Here is a 21513-nt window from a genome sequence, read left to right as displayed (position 1 = left end):
AGCATCTTTACAGATACTGTATGTCTGAGTTTCCATATGTCCACTAAAGACTCATCAAGTCAGCTTGTGAAACACTGTAAACACCCTCAAAAACACTGCAATTGATTTTTCATGCTGTGCACATCCTTATTGGAATCTGTTTGATGAAAAACAAAGTGTAAAAGGAAGAAATCTGGCATAGATCTTGTCATGAATTTATTTTTTGTTCCAAGCCTCACTCATTTCCGAGAAGCAGATAATTACATTTGATTTGCTAGTGTCACGTTACCAAGAAAACACTCATATAAAATACAAAATCTAAAAGAAGGTCAAGTTTTACATATATTCCTGCAGCAAACACATTGCAAGGAAGGTAGCTTAAATCTGTTTTCATAATTGTAATTATCATTTTGTCAAAAATGTAGGTGAGATAGGGAGGGGACTGTGCATGGCTGGGCAGAGGCGGCTGACAATATCAAAACTTTATTAAATCCACCCTCAACTACTGCTTGTCTGAACTATTGGGGTTCTCTGTAGGCTTGGGAGAGAGGGGGTTATCACCCACCTTTGGGGGCATGGAATGAGGGGTGTGTTGGGGAGGGTTGGGTGGAAAAAGAGACAGTTGTTCTGTATTATCCTTCTTTGTTTCACAAAAATCACAAAACATAGGTAGGTGAGGTATGACAGTAAAACATATAGCAAAGTAACAGATTGTATAATGATAAGGGATTTATGAGACTGGAGTGCAGACTCTGAGATTAATAGCTTATGAAGAGAACCTTCCTTAAGTTTTGCTCCAACTTACAGATTTTAACTATTTCAACTTAATGTTTTGCACAATGGTCCTCGAATAGTCTCCCCAGGGGTGTTTGTGCATGTGAGATCAGACAGCCATACACACCACAGTGTGTAGATCTTATACATTATGTTTTCTGTGCTTCTTTCTTCTTTGTGTTTGTCGTCAGGACAGGGACTGATAAAAATTGGGGAAGGAAAGGGTATATGTATTAAATAACAAAATGTAATTCAAATATAGTGCTTTGGTGTTTAGTCCTCTGAATCTCATAGACTATCATATAAGTGCCTGCAAACAACAACAACAACAAAACACTTTGCTTCAGCTTAGTAAAACCCTTCCCAATGCTAAATTACTGTAACTTAATTGTTTCACTTTAGTTAATGTGAATGAAAAGCAAAAATAAATTAAATGTAGTTTTAATATATATATATATATATATATATATATATATATATATATATATATATATACACACACACACACACACACACACATATACATACACAAATTTAAATTATTCTTCTCATTTCATTTTAGAGAATAGAGCTGGAACAATTGTAATTGAAAGAACCCATTTTCTATTTCTGGAGGGAAAACTCCTCCAGTAGATATACTAAATATTTCAGTTAAGTAGCACCCTTGTCTTTTTTAGGAGTGTTACACATATATAATTTCCCTATAGGGATAAGCTAGGACATTTCAATTTTCAATAGCTTGATACTGAGACAAACACAAATGAAAAACAGCATCATGATCAGTCAGTCAGTGTCATTTTATATAGTGATCGAGGTCCATCTCATAGCACTTTACACAGGGAATTTACAGTTACATCTACAGTACAATACACCATTCCCTGTTTTACTTCTAACCATTTATTCACAGCGTTGCCACAAATCGATTCTGAAACGCCCGTTAGTATTGTCCCTGCACGGTGCCCGTAGCAGGAAACGTAACAACATGGCGAGTTTCTTGTAGTAACCACGTTGGAATTACATGTTGAGCATTTTTTCAAAAACATTTTGATACAACGAAATAACTTTTGTCCTTAAAATGTCTAGTAGACACAACAACAAACTGCCAACCAATCTGCCACAGCTGCAGAACCTGATCAAAAGAGACCCGCAGTCTTACACCGAAGAGGTGAGTTTTGTTTCCATAGACGATAGCTGCGAATATATCACAGTAATTGCTTACGGTACAGCATGCCCAAAACAGAATAATCGGGCTTATATAGACTTGCTTTTGTTTCTGAAATGAGGATTAAAATATTTAAACTATTTAAATATTGGAATGTAAAGATAATGGCCTACTAGTTATGTATATATACATAGTACTAAACTGTACTGTATATACTAGTTATAACTAGTTACGCTATCTTTGACAACATATAATGTGATCACAATCATCTAGACATTGATAACTGTTAACAGTCCCCAGTTAAATATGATTGCAAATGATCAACCACTTTAAATGTTACAAAACATTAACAATATTTGAACACTTTGCACTGCTCGAATTGTCTTGAAATGTTAATGTGGACTTCAAATATTTCTTTATTTGACATAATCGCTTTCCTTTTTATCTTGTAGTTTCTCCAGCAATATCGACACTACCAGTCCAATGTTCAGATCTTTAAACTTCAACCCGATAAGCCAAGTAAAGAGCTGGCCGAACTGGTGATGTTCTTAGCCCAGGTAATAATGCACTTTCAATACAGCTAAACATCTGCACAAAACGTTTTATACAAAAGTACCTAAAATAAAATCTCAGTGTACAGTGCAATTAATGTGATCTAGTTCTGGAATACTGCAAACAATGCATTATAGTACTGTATAGAATATTACCCCTTGCATTTATAATTTAAGCATACATTAAATCACAATGAAATAGCTCACAATGGGGTTGAGCATAATATGATAATATTTTTGCAGGGACCTTTATTCAGACATTAATACAAGTAGAAGTCTGTTTTGATAGACATCTGAAATTTCGTAGTGTACATACAGTGAAAATGACGTCTGCTTTTGGTGTGGGGAATGCTTTGTTTTCAGTGTGCAGGTAATTAAAATCTGTGCTATTTTGCAGGTTGGACATTGCTATAAAGAACACCTTGCCAATTATCCCCAGGAGCTAAAGGAACTGCTTCTATGTCATCACACAGTTTTGGAGCCTGATCTGCGAATGGTATGGACTCTGGGGAGCTAGTGGGAATAGAAGCAACTAGTACAGGAACAGAGGTTGTCACTGAAGTGGAGATGAACACAGTCACATTTTAAAGATTCATTTTTAATAGGCCTGTCATTCAAAAGTAAATCAGCAAATCCCCATCTTCCCTTTCATTGCATATCCCATAGGCAAAATATACTAACAAGAAAAAAATAATAAGGGATCAGGACAATTTATTTAAAAGATCAGGTTACTTTTTTGCTTACATTTTAATAAGTAAAATAACATGAACTTTTAAATAATTTGTTTGCGATCCCTTATTTTTTTTCTTGTTAGAATAATAGGTCTGTCAAACGGCAAAATTGTAATGAAGTAGATTATAGGCCATATACTTAGAAAAATAACTTTGGTGTGAATGTCAATGGTTTTGTTGTTGCTGCTAAATAGTTTTTGCATTTGCACTAATAAAGTTTGTTTTTGGTCCACATATTAAGCCTTTCAGTATTGTGTGATGCTTGTAACTTATTATTTTAAACCAAACAATTATATATTTAGTGTGATTCATTTTAGTTTTGCAGGACAATAGGTACTCTGGCTTCAATAACTAATGTCACATTTGATGTGAGGTGTTTAGCACTTTTTTTTTTAAAGGGAACTTTCTTTTTGGCTTATTATTTTTGTAAGTAATATGACTACATTTGTAAGAACAGCATGTTAACGTCTTTGTTTGATTTCCTTCCTGCATTCTTCCTTTTCTGCATAGACCTTCTGTAAGGCTTTAATTTTACTGAGAAACAAGGACCTCATCAACCCCACCGGCCTCCTTGAGCTCTTCTTTGAGCTTTTACGATGTCACGACAAACTTCTAAGAAAGGTGAGTGAGATGTTTCTTCTTGCACATCTGCACTGTGTAGTCACTGTTGAAACACTTCTGTAACTACCTTCCCTCATTTTGTTTGTAGACACTGTACACCCACATTGTGGTAGACATCAAGAATATCAACGCAAAGCATAAAAACAACAAGGTCAACACCGTAAGTGTTTCCCTTTTCCTGGCTCTTCAGTCTGAAAGCATCAGATCCTGCCCAAGCCTCAGCCAGCAGTAATCAGAAATGTATTTTCCTTCCCAGACATTACAGAACTTCATGTATACAATGTTGAGAGACAGCAATGCAATAGCAGCCAAGATCTCACTGGATGTCATGATTGAGCTCTACAAGAGGAACGTTTGGTAAGTCAGTCATTAGAGGGTTCTATGCACCTCAGTTTTTCCCCAAAATGTTATGTTTTCCACTTTGCTCTTCTTTGTTTATCTGAGGTTGAAAGACACATCATTAGGGTAGGGTCCATCAGATATGATAATAATTATGAATTAAGAAATGTGAGCTCTGTTGTTTGTATGATGTAGAATAGTAGTTATTAAAAGCAGTCCACTGTGTGTTTTGGGAAGATCTATGGAAGTCTTATATATTGAGCATAAAGGGATCTTTTTTTAATAGAATGCAGTATGTTTCATTTAAAATATTCAGTTTTACATGTATATATTTTGTACTTATAGGAATGATGCCAAAACAGTCAATGTTATTACCACAGCATGTTTCTCTAAAGTGACAAAGGTAAGGTCTTGTTTGATTTAATCAAGTCTTTTTGTAAAACATATTGTGTAAATTGCAATGAACTTCCAGAGTTACTATGGAGCTGCCTACTAGCTAGTACAGTACTATATCGGGATCATCCCCAGCTGCGTACTAAGTTAGTACATAGCAGGAGTTAGACTAGTCTCCTCTAGAGGGCAGCAGCAGTTCTTTTGGGGTTTGCCCTGCAATTTAGACCTTTTTTAATCCACAGTTGGAGACTAACTTAACCAAATTAGATGCAGTTGGTATTAAAATTGCATACTAGTTTAGTCCTGAGCTGGGGTAATCTCTAGTTAGTTTGCTGCTTTCAGTTTGTTGCAATTGACCAATTATTGTTATTTCTATTATTTGTATTTCTATTATTTGTTTTATTAGTTTATTATATAGGGTGACTTACACAAGAAACATTTTCAAAGCCTTACAAAGTGCAGTAAACACAATCAGTTGAAAATACAATATGCTGTAAGCATACATCTTAGTGCAAATGAGCTAAGAAGACATAATCCAGTTTAGTCTTCAGTATGAGCTAAAGAGGGGGTAGGAATCGAATCGGTGAAATTACAGTAAAGTGATTAGTGTTAACAGAACATAAGTAATCAGGAGAAAGCATAGTTTAATAAGAAACTGCAAATGAGCAAGAGTGCTGAACTGCCCAGGGGATTATGCTATTGTATTACGACTCCTGTCTGAACAGATATATCACTATATTTAAAAGGCAGAAAGTTTCAATATATGTAGTACTTTATAGATCAGATACGGTAGATGATTCCCTGTCCCTTTTTTTGCACAGAAATCAGAACAAAGTTCTTAGAAATATTTTTAATTGCTTACATGTAACATTCTGATGGCTTATGAAATGTTAGCCTTAGAAATATATCAGGTAATGGATTAGTGGCAGCTGCATCTTAAATATATTTAAGTGATGTTGCGCTTTTAAGTTTTATATTTAGTTTGAATACATAATATTTTTCTAGGACATAAACTTTACGTTGATCTCACTGTCAAAACAGTTTAATATCAGTCTATTTTATTGGTCACAGTTGAATTATTTCCGAATTCAGAATGTACTTTCAGACAAAAAGCTTCTGTATGCTTTCACTGTCACATGTACATTTCCATAGACCAAGTGCATTTTTTGTCTAATGACATCTGGATGACAAAATTGTGATTTGAAGATGCTAATTTTCGGTTTACCGCTGTAGATTCTCGTGGCAGCTTTAAAGTTCTTCTTGGGCAAAGATGAAGATGAGAAGAAAGACAGCGATTCAGAGTCTGAGGCAAGTGTTGATGAACAGAATGAGGTTTTCCAAGGCAGTTCTGCTGTGTGGATGAATTGCAGGAACTGCTTACATTCTTCAGCACTCAAACTAATTTTCTCTGCTTCCCTTTTTAGGAAGAAGGGCCGTCCGCGAGAGATATCATTGTGAGATACTCCACGGGCAAGAAGACCTCCAAAAACAAGAAAAAAATGGAAAAGGCCATGAAAGTTCTCAAAGTAAATATGACTTCATGCAATTCAAAGTAGAAAATCAATGAAAATCAGCTCTAATAGTTTAATCAGAAAAATACTCAATGCCTGCAGAGGCAAACACATTGTAATCATACTGTTCACTTTTATTTAACTCAATTTGGCCAATATATCCTGATCTGTGAGTTCCTAAGAAAATGCAAGGTATTTATCCTAATTCATGACAGTTTAAACCTGCCAAGTTGGCATTGGCCCAAAAGTTAAGTGGTCTGCTTACTGCTTAGCAGCTTACTGCACTCTGTAAGATGTGCATTTCTGATCTAGGATAAAGATTGGATTAAAATTGTGGTATATATATTTTTTTTTAAAGTAGAATAACTATTTAAATCAAGGCAGAAATTTAAAAGATGTTCTTGTAAAGTTTAGGAAATGTATAAATAAAACAACGTGTTACATTTTTAATTACAGAAACACAAGAAGAAGAAGCGTGTAGAAGTGTTTAACTTTTCTGCTATCCACCTGATCCATGATCCCCAGGGTATGCTTTGTTTGTTTGTTTATTTGTGATGAGATAACATTTGAAATTGAGCAGGCTCAACTGTGTTCTCCTTGGTGTGGTTCTGAGCAGCATTTTAAATGATTAATACATATTTTCTTATATAATCTGGTGCATATAGCAGTACCTCAGCATTTCATGCATCATTAAATTTAAAAAAGCACATTTGCATACTGGTGCTACCGCCATCATCTTTGCTATATTTTCACTCTTCACATACTGTCTGTCTTCAGGCAACACTTATTTAAACCACAAGATACACCATTTATAACATATATATTCATAATGGCAGCTTGGGAGTTGTACATGATATTTCTGCTCTATTTTGCTCTTAAGATCACAAGTCCAGACAAATCCACTTTATTAAAACAATATACAAATAAAGTAAAAGCTAAAAAAAAAGACCATTAATAGTCGAGAGTTGTCATTTTGTCATTTCCAGATTTCGCTGAAAAACTTTTAAAACAGCTAGAAGATTCCAAAGAACGATTTGAGGTGAAGATAATGATGATGGAGCTCATTTCAAGACTAGTCGGGATTCATGAGGTAACATTCATTGATTAGTTATTTATTGTGGCAGCCACAGTGTTCATATTGTAAGGATGAAAATTAGGGCAGTGATTGAAAGAGGCCCATGTCAGGATTTCAAAGCAGAGTTTTAATTTAACAGCTAAAGGCAATCTATTTGGCAATCTAGTCTGAATCTATTTTGTGCTTTATTTCAGAGAGTTAATTGTAACTGTGACTCATGTGATGGTGATAATGCTATGATGATAATGCTAAAGGTTGTATCTCTTCAACAGCTTTTTCTTTTCAACTTCTACCCATTTGTACAACGCTTTCTACAGCCGCACCAGAGAGGTAATGTTTTTTTTTGTCTTCGGATAACAAAATGAGTGAGAAAAGCCATTATTAACAATGCACCAATATAAATAATGACCCCAGTTACTTTTACCAGAAGCTAAACATAGACCCAGTGAAATGCAATGCACAGTAAAGCAGAAACCAGCAAGAACTGAGTATTTTGGCATTAGAATGTTTGAGTTTGAATACCCATTGTGTTATATGATATACACATACATACAAATGCTCTAAAGTGGAATTAACTTTTTTTGGACACTTATGTTTTTGTTTTTTATCTAATCTACAGTCTTGGTACAGTATATCACACAATATTTCCATAAGCCATGGAGTGGAAATTGCTTGCAAATCCGGAGCCCTGTCTACTCTGGACCCATATGCTTACTGATACTTATACATTCTTACATATTCCTACCTACACTAGTATTTCTCTATGACCCGGAGCATATAGATAGAACAACAGTAACATAGCTAAATATGTATAAATCAACATTTGCAAACAGGTTAAGCTCAAGGGTAGTTCTTCAAAGTGAGGGGAAATGGGTAATTTTAAATATTATTTAATCCAAAAGTTAAAGTAATTTCCATCTGCTTCTTCTCACTTAGAGGTCACCAAGATTCTTCTCTGTGCTGCTCAATCCTCCCATCAGCTGGTACCTCCAGAGGTGGGTCTTTATTTCTTTGATTTGAATTGAACGATATGCCCCATCTACTGATTTTATTTACTGTCCCATTTATGTGCAAAGTCAATCACAATATTGTAGCGATTAGTGCATTGTGTATTTTCTCATCCATTCATTAAATTCAGGAACTTAATTGAAATGATGTAGTTGTCAGTGAAATGTTCTCTCTGCAGGTTATTGAACCAGTGATCATGACAATCGCAAACAACTTTGTGACAGACAGGAACTCGGGAGAGGTGATGACTGTGGGGTAGGTGGCTTTTGTTATCTTTATGTGACTTGCTCAATAATAATTTTACCAATGATCGTGTGCATGAAGGTGTGGGATGTGTTTCCTACTTTATTCAACTTTACTCTCTGCATATTTAATGGTAAGGCATGTTTAATCAAAGCTCTGTCATTGACAGGCTACGAAAAGTGAGATGAGTGTGGAGTGGGAGCAAAGGGGTTGAAGTGAGGTTTCATGCTCAGTCAGTGTTGTCAATGAGGACATTACACAGAGTTTCTGAAGTGAGCGGGAAATTACTTACAAAAGGGGATTCAGACCCTCTATGTTAAGTGTTTTCAACCAGGAACACTGTGTTGTCTGTCTTTTTATTAATCTTAACATTAAATACTTATTCAATTACTTACTAATTGCTTATTGATAACGTAATAAAACAAAACAAAATTGCTTGTTAAACTGTTGCTTCTTCATTTTTTAAACAACAATTCATAAGATATCAATTGACTATCTCACATTCCTACAAATGAACACAGTATAATCTGCTGAAATTCTAGACAGTTGGTCATTACACTGAAAGGGAGTTATGGTATGCAGTATTTGGGTAAATGCCTATTTGTAACCCACTTGTTTTTTAAGTTAGAAAGTGTTTAGGAAAGCAAACTTCAGTCAAAGACTTTTCTAAGCCTAAACAATTATTTTGCAGCATCAATGCCATCAGAGAGGTGGCAGCCAGGTGTCCTCTTGCAATAACTGAGGACCTCCTGCAGGACCTGGCCCAGTACAAAACACACAAGGATAAGAGTAAGAACATTATGCTTCATTTTTGCTTAATTTGTCTTAAAACTATAGTACAGGGATGGCGAACCTGTGGCACGCGTGCTCAGAGTGGCATGCAGAGCCGTATAGGTTGGCACGCCAAGTGAGTGACTCTGCGTTTTTTTTTGCCAGGACGCCCCTCAATTGTCTAAACTGATTGGCACTTTAGAAAACCAGTCAGTATATTTGGCAGTTATGGCACCGCCTCCAAGTAATGTCTTAGGTCAGGTTCTTGTGCACAGATTTTCGCTGTTATGTGCAGAACTGCAGAATCCTACTCTTCCATTGGTGGAGCTGCACAGAACTGCGAAATTCTGCACTTCACGAACAAGATGTTAATGTTATTATGACTGTTTATGCTGCGGTGCGGTGCTTTGGGGAACAGGAGGAAGATGACAGAAACTATAAGTCTGTCCTGTGTGTGATTAATTGTGGTTAGCAATGGATATGTTTGTTGAACACGTGTGGGGAAAGCATTTAGTTTACCGTTATCTACTGTATCAAATCATTCATATTGAACACAATTAAAAAATTAACTGCCACACAATGTATATTAATCTACTAGTTTTAGTTATTCTACAAAATGTAAAGTAGATATTAAGTAAATGTACGTTGAAAAAAGGTGCATTGGTAATGATTGAGTGCAAGTGTAAACAAAACACAAAACAATATGGAAGGGTTAGTAATGCAGTCAAATGAACAAACTTCTACTTCTTGTATGTAAGGGCAGGGCAATGAGGGAATCTGTAGGACTTCGTTTTGGGGGTAGATTGTGATTTTAATGGGGTTTTTAGCATTATAATCCTCAAACTTAATGCATGATGAAATGTGATTCACGCATTTTACTGCACTGTAGCAATATTGCAAACATAGGTTTTCGATTTTTCTGTATTGCGGTTTGTTTTGTTAGCTTGATTGCTTAATAAGTTAATTTAAAAAAAAAACGGTTAAAAAAAATTGCCATTTTTATAAAACTTTATGTAAACTTTTATATCCATAATTTATCACTGGTACCCTTTGGCACATAGCAAAGTATACAAACCAGACTTTGGGCACTCCAGCCAAAAAGTTTTGCCATCCCTGCTATAGTTTCTTTCTACAATAAGAGCTGGAAATAATATCGGTTACATGTGGTGTGTCCTTGCAGCTCTGCATTCACCAGAGACCATATGGGATTTTAAGGTTGCCCTAAAACTGAAAAAAGTACATTTTTTCAGGTACATTTTTGCATTGGACCTGTGCTGGGATATGGGTATTGGTGTTTAATTACCATGCACAGTAAATGGGTAATACTGATCAGATTTTCACTGTTCCAGTTAGCAGTCAGACCGAGTAAACTTATTATTAATTTACTGAGGGTAATTAGTGACTTTACCTTATTAAGGACAGCAAACACAAAAAGAATAATGCAAGTGAATATGTTATAGTATAAACACCTCATGAGACTTTCAACCTCCATTTTCTATTCTGCAATGGTGTAAGGCTTCAATTATAATGCCATTCAGTTTAAAGGCAGTTTTAAATTCCCTCTGTAACTATAGAGACATATGGTCACCCTAGTTGCATAAAATAATTCAAGATGGCAAGAATAATTGAAAAATGTTCTGACATTGATTTTTTTTTTAATGGGTGTCCTACTAATTCATGTTAGTAGTGTAAGTAGGAAGGGGGCAGTAGATGTGTATAAGGACAAGAAAATGAGCAGAGCAAAACTGAAAAGAATCAAAGAGAGGCAACATTTTACATCTTGGAATAGTATTGAAACAGCTGTCACAAATTAGCAATCGAGAGTGTGATATCCTACTAGTGTGAATGTGTTTGGACTGCAAAGTAACATATGACAGTGGGAGGAATATTTCCTCACTAGTGTATTTCTTTGTGTCTAATAGACTGTGCTGGTGATTAATTTTCATGTCCTCTCTATTATTCTTTCTTGGATTTCTCAGATGTGATGATGTCATCGAGAGGACTAATCCAGCTCTTCAGAACGCTGAATCCCAAGATGCTGCATAAACGAGACAGGGTGAGAATATCACTGCTGGCAGGGGAAGTGCAAAGATGAACTTGCTGCATTTTACTACTTGCAGGGGAAACAGAATACAGGGAGAAAGCCACTGTAAAACAAGCTACTTCTTTGACTCTTCTTAAAGGGATCTATACATGACTACCCCGTTTAATGCTTTCAATGCCTTTTTTTTCCAAGTTTAAAGAATAATATAAACAATTGGCCCCATTTACACCTGGCATTAAAATGCAACCTGTATATGGATGTTGTCCACATTCTAGTCTGATTGCATTTAAAAGACAGGTGTGGCTGTGTTTGCAATCTGAATGTGTTTGGATGTAGTTGTCCTGCTCCCGAGATGTAGTGTGGACACAATCTGCACATTCTGTTCACATTCAGCTGAGATTTAAATCAAAATCCGATTGACATCTGGATACGGTGGCTGAATTGAAATGGACAGGTGTAGACACACTGAAACATCCTGTCACCGTGATCAGTGGTGTACTAAATAAAAAGGAATCAATTAATGCAATTATACTTTCATTTGTGGTCCTTCCTTCTAATTCCCTGCTTTAAATTGTTCTAAAAACAGAAAATCTACATAAAAAAAAAATATTTTTGTTCTTATTCTAAAAAAACATGCAAACATACTGTACTTACATTTTCATTGTCTTCAGCTAATATAAATACTCTGTTGTTGTGCTTGGTTACAGGGCAGACCTACTGAGTCTTCAGTTAATGCAAAGATTTATGACTATGGAGAACTGGAGGCCAAAGACTACATCCCTGGTGCAGAAGTTCTGGAAGTGGAGCAAGAAGGGGAGGGTGATGAAGGTGTGGAAATCAATTCCCCAGCTATCAAACCAGTAGAATACTTTTCACCAGTTACTTTCACCCACACCCCCAATCCTGAACTTCTCCACATTTGTTTTTGCACAGCATTTAGATTGTACTTGAATTAACCTAATTGTTGGAATCACCAATTGTGCTAATGCATCTTGACTTGTCACTACGACTCCCAGCACCTCATGTGGGGAGGGTGAGAAGGGTATGATCAAGACGCTCCAATCCTGGCCGTCCTCGTGCTGCCCGTCTCATTTCACCGTGCTGGCCTCACAGCCCGCACGGCAGGGATCAGCGTCTATTGGAGGAGAGGCACGTGCCTCCCACCGGTACTGCAAGTCTGCAGGGCCCAGGAAGCCAATAGAAGACACTCGTAGTGAAGAGCCGAGAGAAGCCCAGTTGTTTTAACCCACCCCAGCCCGGGCAGTGCTGTGTGTTGCTGTGCTCTCAAAGTCACAATCGGCCAGTGACATAAGCTGGATTCGAACTGGTGAACCTCAGCTCATAGGGCTCAGTCTGGGTGAGCGACTGAGTCACTCAGGAGGCCCAAGCCATATTTCAGGTGTAATTGTTGATTCCCTCACCTCAGTCTTTGCTTTTGTTTTATTGTTTTTCTGCACATCATTAAAACACAGAAGGGTGGGAGAGCGCGAGCATGAGTGGAGAGGAGGATGAAGATGGGGACTGGGTCGACGTCCACCATTCCTCTGACGAAGAGCAGGAAGAAGTGGTATGTGGCTGATTTATTAGTATTGGTATTAGTGCTGCTACTTTAATTTCAAGCTGCTTTCTTTGTGAGTTTTTTAGTCTTTCACTTTTTGCTATGAATTATTCAACTGTTGCTGGGAAGCCCAGAAATAAGTTTCAAAGTTACTAAAACTAATAAATAGTTTCCATTAAAATTAGATCTGCAGTATTGTGTGTGGACAAAATATATGGCAGCAATTGGCAGCCTTAGTTCTAGAGATCCACAGTCCAGTAAGCTTTGTATGCCTTTTTATAACTTAGACAAGAAAGCTAAACTGGTTCAATCCCAAAAACAAATGGTTCAATTAATTAATTGAGAGTTGAGGTTGACCCAATGTAAGACAATGACCCCCTTCAAGGCTCAGGGTTGCCCAATGCCAGACACAGGAGAGTACAGGTGAGGGGCAGCCATCTTGTTGTTTTCCTAGTTTCAGACCAGTCTTAGCATTGCTTTTTTTTTTAACTTTTTAACTTTAAGTTAATCTTGTCTGTAGTTTGCCTTAATTGAAGTCAATTCAGTTCAGCTGCTGAGTTGGTGAAAGTAAATAGGTTGTAGAAAGGTGATTTAGTCAAGGACTAGCAGGAATTCTGTTCCAGGTGGAGCCAGTTAGGTGTGGAGCCAGTTAGGTGTGAATTGGTGGCAGGTAGACAAAAGCTATTCAAAGCAGCTGTTGAGAAAAGGCTGCACTGTTTCTTGGTGACAAAAAGGTAAGCAATTGACTAGGGAACAGGATCCAAGAGACTGAAAACACTAACATTTAGAAGCATGTGGCCACTACAGTGTCAGGTTTACAGAATGATTGCCTTCCTGTATGAACTCATCCAAGAAGATTTAATTTGTGAACTTTGTCAGCATGTTCTTCTGGGTTAGATGGGACCAGTACAAACCGGACAGTCTATATCTAAACAGAAAGGGGGGCTAATGCATTGGGAGAGCGTATGAGCAGAGTAATTGAGAATCTTTTAAACTAGGGACCAGGGGGCAGGGAGCTCTGACAATGGGAGATGTCCCACTAAGGAAATAAAACCAAGGGAAACTACTAGTAGGAAAGTCCTGAAGTGTTTGTACCTCAATGCCAGGAGTATAAGGTATAAATTTGAAGAGGGGATGGGGTAGCATTATATGTCAGAAATGACATTGAGGCAGAAGAACTCAAATTAGATCCTTGTAACGAAATGGAATCTTTGTGGGTTAAACTTTTGATTAAAAGATCCAGAGCATTAGTTGTAGGAGTGTGTTACAGACCACCCAACTCAGATATTCAGAAAGATATTGCATTGTACAATGTAATCAGGACTGCATGTAGCAAGGATGTGGCTGTTATAATGGGGGATTTCAATTTCCCAAACATAGACTGGGAAAGCACAATTGGGACTACAGAAGCAGAAATATAAATGGTTGAGATGGTAAATGACTGCTTTCTAACTTAATTTGTCAGGGAACCAACCAGAGAGCGTGCATGCATTGACTTGATCTTTTCAAATGACCAAGATAGTCAGAGGGACACTAGTTAGGGAACCAATGACAAACTGTAATCACAATATGGTTAGCTTTGAGGCATTCTTTCAAAAAAAGGACCAAGTCTAAAACAATGGTCTACAATTTTAGAAAAGCAAACCTTGAAGGTATGAGGCAGCACTTAGAAGAGGTAGACTGGAGCACACTAGATACAGATTCAGTTGAAAATGGATGGTTATATTTTAAGAATATACTACTTTAGGCTCGGGAGAAACTTGTACCAAAACCTTGTAAAATAAGGACCAAAAAACATTGGCCAAAAGTGTTTAATAGAAGTATGAAAAAAAAATATCAAGAGAAAGAAAATGTTTTATAGCGCATACAAAAGGGATGGAGACGATACAAAATACAATGAATATGTTGAACTGCAAACAGATCGAAAGGGATCAGGAAAGCAAAGGGAAATAGAAAGAAACAGCTCTTGGAGCTAAAACTAATGCAAAGCGCTTTTTTCAATACTACGACAGCAAGAGGTCAATAAAGAAGGAAGTGAAACATAAACGGCAAAAATTGAAGTATCTTGGAAAACGAACATGATGTGGCAAATGTTCTAAATGAGTATTTCACAGAGGTTTTTACAAAAGAAAAAACAGATGACATGCCACAGGTTAACAACCAGTCCAGTCAAACCCTAAGAGAGATCAGGATAAATGAGGAGGAGGTACTAAAGGGACTAGCAGAATTAAAAACAAACCAATCACCTGGGCCAGATGGGATATTTCCAACAGTACTTGAGGGAAATTATTTATAGACTGCTAAGTAAAATATTCCAAATGACAAATGACATTTAGAACAGCAGGGCTCTATGCTTACTTTTTCCTTAGGAGCACTGTGCCCTATTTAACCTCACAGACATAATTGATCCAGTTTTAGGACCTACATCGAAGCACAGTCTTACCAAAACATTTAAATTTGCGTTTAGCATTGAGATGTTTTGCAACCGGCAGATTTCAGCAAATAATCGATGTAGACAAGTCTGGTTAAGCACCGATAAACAATGAAAATGTGACTTGCATTATTTACAAAGATTTGCACTTTCAAATAAACAATATAATGTTGATCCATGCATTCTGCTTTTGTGTCTTCATGGTGAGGTGTAGTTTGTATGCGATTAGGTTTTTATTTACATTATTGTAAAAAAAAAAAAAAAAAAAAAAAAAAAGCTCCCCCGTTACAAACTACTATAGCTTTGAGAAGCGCCCCTACTCTATAGTTGTAAGACATTTCTTAAACTCACCTTTTTAAAAAAGCTCCGATCCTGTTAGTACAACCAGCCCCAGGTGACATGAAACTGAAAAACTGGATTTGTGCGCTGTGCCTTTCAGACGGAGAAAGTCCAGAGCATGCCGGAGGAAGAGAGGCAAGCCAAGGCCGCCGCCGTGAGTATGAGCCGGCTCCTCACGCAAGATGACTTCAAGAAGATCCGTCTGGCGCAGCTGGCCAAGGAGGTGAGCTCAGCCCCCGGCAAGAACCAGAAGAGGAAGATTGTTGACAGCGACGATGAAAGCAGGTACCTAATCTTCTCCGTGACATAAAACATTCAGTAGTTACAGCTGAGCAAATCAATTGTATATTTATTATATCACTTTACAGGCCTCTTGCCATCTGTGGTACAGTAAATGTTTTAAATACTATGCCTTTCAGTGTTTAAGTCTGCAATTTATTTAAATGTTTTTTTAATTGCAAAATGAGCTTATTCCAGTCAAGTTTTTTAATTTTTAATTTTATTTACATAAAGAAATCGTTACATATACAAACCTATATGAACATATATAAGATTATATACATCAACGCATACATGATATAACAGTTTTATTCTATAGCAGACTTACAGGGTAACATTTGTTTTTCAGAGGTGAGGTGCTTTCTCTGAGAAATATTGAGCGTCTGCATAAGAAACCCAAATCTGATAAGGAAACTCGACTAGCAACAGCCATGGTAAGGAGTGTTGTGAATTTTAAATTTTAATATTTTTTCTGCAAAAGTACTGGCAATAAACTCTGCTCAAACTTAAATATCAGAATTTTATGAAATTACTATTTTACTGTAACTGATCTTGTTTTATTTAAGTATTTAATTTAAACGGTCTATATTTCACTTTTCCTCACAGACAGAGACTTTGTGGTTACATAGAACTGCCCAGAGAAATTATTGACATTGAACAAACTTAAAACATTAGAGAGGATGGTTAAATTTGTAAGCACTTCTGTATTGATGTCCATTACTGTAGCAGCTAAGAGCAGTTCAGAGTTGCTACAATGATAGTGTAACAATGTGACAAACAGTGGCTAGTAATTTACAAATTAATTAAAAAATGTACCATTAGCATGTTGCAAATCTCAGACTTAACGCTTTGTTTGTATGTAGGCTGGACGCACTGACAGAAAAGAGTTCATGAAAAAGAGGACCAAGCTCAACCCCCACGCCAGCTCCACCAACAAAGAGAAGAAGAAGAACAAGAGTTTCATGATGATGAGATACAGTCAGAATGTGCGGACAAAGAACAAGCGATCGTTTAGGGACAAACAGGTACAGCAGCTTCTGTTCCTTGCAGGTGTAATTCTGATGGCCTGCCTTCAATACTTAAAAATAAGATCTGTCCAGTAACACTTTGCCTCTTCTTTTATCTTTGTTAACAATTATTTAAAAGCCATTAAATACTGTGGAAAGTATATTGTGAAATGTTTGCCCAAATCCAGCAATCTGTCAAAAGACCTAAGTGCTCTGTTCAGGATTAGGGGAACCATTTGTTTATTCCTACTTCAAATTAACAGTTTATAATTGCTTTTCTGTGTCTAACTATTCTAACCTTTTCCAGATTGCTCTGAGGGAGGCACTGATTAAAAAGAAGAAACTCCAGAGGTAAATGACACGATGATTCAGGAGAACTGAAACTGTCACCATTATACCACCGTAAAGACTGAAAAAGCAGAGAGAAATAATTTAGCCATCACAATATGTAATCCAACGGGTTAAGACTCAACCTTGCCATAAATATTCATCTGTAATTTTTGCCAACAATATCATTGTAAACAAAACATGTTTCTGTAAATGAATAGATTAATTCTAAAACTAAAATGTTTTGTATATATCAATGACATGTGAGGTCTTCAGATTAAACAATTAAAAAAGCTTGATTCTCACTTCCAGATGCTTTTTTCTCTCTTTAGTCTGGTTAAGATGCGATACTAAGTTGAATTTCTAAGGTTACTCAGCAAAGACAGTAGCCCATATCAGAATGCGCCCCCAGCTGTGGTCTGCAGCGGTATATACCTGAGCGACACCAGCTGCTGTGGGACAGTGGAGTGTGTGTACCTGGTGCTGTAAGATGTGTCCAGTGTTGCTGGTCCTGCTGGGGTTCAGTGGGATCTGTACTGGAGACTTCTCCCCACCGCAATTTAACATCAGCCTGGATCTGCCTCCCGAGGAAAGATGGCTGTCAATAGCAGAAAATGTTGATTAAGGAATCATGAAGAAACATGCTGAAGAATTTTTCAAGTAAGTACAGTACCATGGGAATGAAATGTATAGCTCCCGTACAGCACCCTGCATACTGATCCTTGGACCATTACGGTATTGAGAATTTAATTTTGAAATAAGATACTGTAGTGAAATTAACAGCCCTGACTCATCGAGGCATGGACTCCACTAGACCTCTGAAGGTGTGCTGTGGTATCTGGCACCAAGATATTAGCAGCAGATCCTTTAAGTCCTGTAAGTTTGCAAGGTGGGGCCTCCATGGATCGGACTAGTTTGTCCAGCACATCCCACAGATGCTCGATTGGATTGAGATCTGGGGAATTTGGAGGCCAAGTCAACACCTTGAACTCGTGATTCATCAGACTAGGCCACCTTCTTCCATTGCTCCGTGGTCCAGTTCTGATGCTCACGTGCCCATTGTAGGCGCTTTCGGCAGTGGACAGGGGTCAGCATGGGCACCCTGACTGGTCTGCGGCTACGCAGCCCCATACGCAATAAACTGCGATGCACTGTGTGTTCTGACACCTTTCTATCAGAACCAGCATTAACTTTTTCAGCAATTTGAGTTACAGTAGCTCGTCTGTTGGATGGGACCACATGGGCCAGCCTTCGCTCCCCACGTGCATCAATGAGCCTTGGCCGCCCATGACCCTGTTGCCGGTTCACCACTTTTCCTTCCTTGGACCACTTTTGATAGGTACTGACCACTGCAGACCGGGAACACCCCACAAGAGCTGCAGTTTTGGAGATGCTCTGACCCAGTCGTCTAGCCATCACAATTTGGCCCTTGTCAAAGTCGCTCAGATCCTTTTGCTGCCCATTTTTCCTGCTTCTAACACATCAACTTTGAGGACAAAATGTTCACTTGCTGCCTAATATATCCCACCCACTGACAGGTGTCATGATAACGAGATTGTCAGTGTTATTCACTTCACCTGTCAGTGTCATAATGTTATGGCTGATCGGTGTAAATGACTTGAACTAGGCTACATCATATCCCACTAATTTCTAAGCATGGATAGAAAACTGAGTATGATGAGCCTACTAATAGTAGCTAAGAGTTTTCTCAGGTTTTACTTTTACTGACCTTGGCAAAACAAACTAATCACAACCATGAAATGTTGAAACATTATTTTCTTAAAAATACATTCTAGATTAAGTACATTTTATAAATGTCTATATGTTTATCCATTTAAACTCTTTCTTGATTTAAGTGGTTTCATCCTTAACAGTTTATGAGTAGTAATTGCAGTAGCAGTATTCCATATTTTCACATCAACTGGATGTTGATAGTCAGTTTCTGCATTCTTGCATTCTTGCACACTTCCCTATTTTACAAAGTTTTCATGCAAAGGCAGGTGAGAAAAAAACCTGTAAATTAAGAATGCTTTCATAAATAGACATGTTAATAGATTATATTTATCAATTAACTAAATGCAAAGTGAGTGAACAGAAAAAAGTCTAAATCAAATCCATATTTGGTGTGACCACCCTTTGCCTTCAAAACAGCATCAATTCTTCCAGGTACACTTGCACACAGTCAGTGATTTTGTAGGTATATAGTCAGGTGTATGATTAAACAATTATACCAAAAAGGTGCTAATGATCATCAATTCAATATGTAGGTTGAAACACAATCATTAACTGAAACAGAAACAGCTGTGTAGGAGGAATAAAACTGGCTGAGGAACAGCCAAACTATTTGCAAGTGTACCTAGAAGAATTGATGCTGTTTTGAAGGCAAAGGGTGGTCACACCAAACATTGATTTGATGTAGATTTTTCTTCTGTTCACTAACTTTGGATTTTGTTAATTGATGCATATAATATATTAATGTGTATTTTTGAAAGCATTCTTACTTTACAGCATTTTTTCACACCTGCCTAAAACTTTTGTACAGTACTGTATATACACTGCTCAAAACAATTAAGGGAACGTGTAACCATCACAGTATAACACCAAGTCAATTAAACGTCAGGGATATCACTCTGTCCAGTTAGGAAGCCTAAGCAATTGTGAATCAGTGTCAAGTGTTTTGGTGCAAATGAAAGTGACAACAGGTGCACTGGAGAGGCAACAGCAAGACAACCCCCAAAAAGGGAATGGTTTTGCAGGTGGTGGCCACAGAGAATTGCTCTCTCCTTATCCTTCCTGACTGATTCTACTCTAGTTTTGCTTTTTGCTAGTGTCCTTGTCACTACTGGTAGCATAAGGCGGTACCTGCAGCGTGTCTGGAGTCTGGAGACGCTGTGTTGAACGTTATGCTGCCTGCAACATCATCCAACATGACCGGTTTGGCGGTGGGTCAGTGATGGTCAGGGGAGGCATATCCTTGGAGGGTCGCACAGACCTCCACGTGCTAGCCAACAGTACCCTGACTGCTGTTAGGTACCAGGATGAAATCCTCAGACCCATCGTCAGACCTTACGCTGGTGCAGTGGGCCCTGGGTTCCTCCTGGTCCAGGACAATGCCCGGCCTCATGTGGCCAGAGTGTGTAGTTAGTTCCTGGATGACGAAGGCATTGATGCCATTGACTGGCCCTCACGTTCCCCAGACCTGAATCCAATTGAGAATCTTTGGGACGTTATGTATCAGTGCATCCGACGCCGCCAAGTAGCGCCACAGACTGTCCAGGAGCTCACCGATGCCCTGATCCAGGTCTGGGAGGAGATCCCCCAGGACACTATTCGCGTATCAGGAGCATGCCCAGATGTTGTCGGGAGTGCATACAGGCACATGGGGGCCATACACACTACTGAGTCACATTATGAGTTGCCGTGATGAAATTCACGCAAGTTTGAACAGCCTGTGATTTCAATTGTTTTCTTTGATTTTCGGTGTGAGTTTGAATCCAGCCCTCAGTCGGTTGGTGATTTTGGTTTCCATTGACTTGTTACGTCATTTTGTTCTCAACGAATTACACAATGTACAGTAAAGATTTTGATCTTTAATATATTTTGTTCATCGAGATCCAATGTGTGATTTAAGTGTTCCCTTAATTTTTTTGAGCAGTGTATATACTTTTTACTGTCTGGTCCACTCATTCAAAGGAATGCCCTTAAGGTTAACATTTGGCCACCACTGCAAATTATGAATTACTTCCATTTTGTATGTTTCCTATCTTGTGGAAATCAGAATATATACCAAAATATTCCTTTTACTAGATCATGGAAGGTTAATTAACATTATCAAATTGATTGATAAGTCTTCATAATAAACATTATTTTGAAGGTGAAAACAAATGCTGCAATGTTTATCAATGAAGCTGCACTTCCCCTGCCTTTCTTGTATTTAAAAAAGCTTTAATCAGAGAGAGATCATTTTAATTATTATTAATGTTGTTAAATATTATATATGACTAATGTGCTTTGAAGTATTTTGTAAAAGCTTTTTCAATGACTGACTTTAATCATTATTCAAAATAAAAAAATCTGTATTCTTTGAGTGATGTCATTTAAACATGTATTTCACATGATTTTACAAAGGCTGATTATAGAAAATCAATAACTTTAACATGAACATTGTGCCTTGACTGTTACAGAATACTCATGCATTATACACCGATCAGCCATAACATTGTGACCACTGACCACTCGTTATCATGGCACCTGTCAGTGGGTGGGATATATTAGGCAGCAAGTGAACATTTTGTCCTCAAAGTTGATGTGTTAGAAGCAGGAAAAATGGGCAAGCGTAAGGATCTGAGTGACTTTGACAAGGGCCAAAT

The 21513-nt window shown here is 37.6% G+C and overlaps 1 protein-coding gene across 1 annotated transcript; it reads left to right on the top strand.

Moving 5' to 3' along the window:
- Positions 1 to 1715: 1715 nt before the first annotated feature.
- On the top strand, positions 1716 to 17442 carry sdad1 (SDA1 domain containing 1). The gene is made up of 22 exons (XM_066710895.1): positions 1716 to 1918; positions 2368 to 2472; positions 2864 to 2962; positions 3708 to 3818; positions 3907 to 3978; positions 4075 to 4175; positions 4503 to 4560; positions 5784 to 5858; positions 5975 to 6076; positions 6518 to 6587; positions 7048 to 7151; positions 7409 to 7466; positions 8073 to 8131; positions 8323 to 8399; positions 9079 to 9176; positions 11138 to 11214; positions 11910 to 12030; positions 12675 to 12769; positions 15631 to 15815; positions 16159 to 16243; positions 16673 to 16834; positions 17124 to 17442. Exons 1-22 carry the CDS (start codon positions 1829 to 1831, stop codon positions 17169 to 17171), a joined length of 2052 nt encoding a protein of 683 aa, XP_066566992.1. The 5' UTR covers positions 1716 to 1828; the 3' UTR covers positions 17172 to 17442.
- The last annotated feature ends 4071 nt before the right edge of the window (positions 17443 to 21513 follow it).

This window comes from Amia ocellicauda, chromosome 8, assembly GCF_036373705.1.
Source record: "Amia ocellicauda isolate fAmiCal2 chromosome 8, fAmiCal2.hap1, whole genome shotgun sequence".
Classification (NCBI taxonomy): Eukaryota; Metazoa; Chordata; class Actinopteri; order Amiiformes; family Amiidae; genus Amia; species Amia ocellicauda.
This window is presented reverse-complemented; position numbering and strand designations above follow the sequence as displayed.